The sequence below is a fragment of the Haliaeetus leucocephalus genome, unplaced genomic scaffold (assembly GCF_000737465.1).
Source record: "Haliaeetus leucocephalus isolate CR32 unplaced genomic scaffold, Haliaeetus_leucocephalus-4.0 Scaffold498, whole genome shotgun sequence".
NCBI classification, from domain to species: domain Eukaryota; kingdom Metazoa; phylum Chordata; class Aves; order Accipitriformes; family Accipitridae; genus Haliaeetus; species Haliaeetus leucocephalus.
In genome coordinates, this window is record NW_010972934.1 from 1 (window position 1) to 706 (window position 706).

Consider the following 706-nt stretch of genomic DNA (forward strand, 5'->3'; position numbering starts at 1 on the left):
CCCCTCTCTGGGGTCCCCCGGTGACAGGTTCCCCCAGCCTCCTAGTTCCCCTATATGGCGTCTCCCAGTGCTCCCAGTACCCCCACTGCAGGGTCCCCCTGACACCCAGTGCCTCCCAGTACTCCAGTGTGGGGTCCCCCAGCCTCCCACTGCTCCCAGTACCCCCAGTACCTCCGCAGGCGGAAGAAGCTGCGGTTCCACCCCCGGCAGCTCTACATCTCTGTCAAGCAAGGAGAACTGCAGAAAGTTGTCCTCATGCTGCGTGAGTGGGGGTCTGGGGGGGGGGGCCCTGGAGCCCCCTGAGTGTCCCTCATGGAGCGGAGGTGCCTGCAGGGTCCCAGGAGAACTTTGGGGTGTCCTCAGGGGCTTTGGGTTGTCCCAGCGCCCCGGGGGGTCCTCACACCCTCCCCTGACTGCCCCCCCCTCGCCCCCCCCAGTGGACAACCTGGATCCCAACTTTCAGAGCGATGCTCAGAGCAAGCGCACCCCCCTGCACGCGGCAGCGCAGAAGGGGTACCTCGAAATCTGCCACCTCCTGCTGCAGGTGGGCTGGGGGAGGTCCCAGGGGGCACCTCAAAATCTGCCATCTCCTGTTGCAGGTTTGGGGGTCTCTGGGGGTCAGGAACATTTAGGGGGGGCTCCAGGGTGCCCTAGGTGGATCTGGGGGATCCCTGGGGGTCTTTGGGGATCGCTGGGGCACAGGGTG

General features: G+C 65.9%; 1 protein-coding gene across 1 annotated transcript in view; it reads left to right on the plus strand.

Moving 5' to 3' along the window:
* Positions 1 to 159: 159 nt before the first annotated feature.
* LOC104836982 (histone-lysine N-methyltransferase EHMT2-like) overlaps positions 160 to 706 on the plus strand; it is a gene marked incomplete at its 5' end in the record, with an annotated part of 4,652 nt that continues 4,105 nt past the window's right edge. Inside the window, 2 exons of the mRNA XM_010575817.1 lie at positions 160 to 262; positions 438 to 544. Coding sequence (XP_010574119.1) covers positions 160 to 262; positions 438 to 544 — 210 coding nt within the window. The remainder of the gene's footprint in view (positions 263 to 437; positions 545 to 706) is intronic.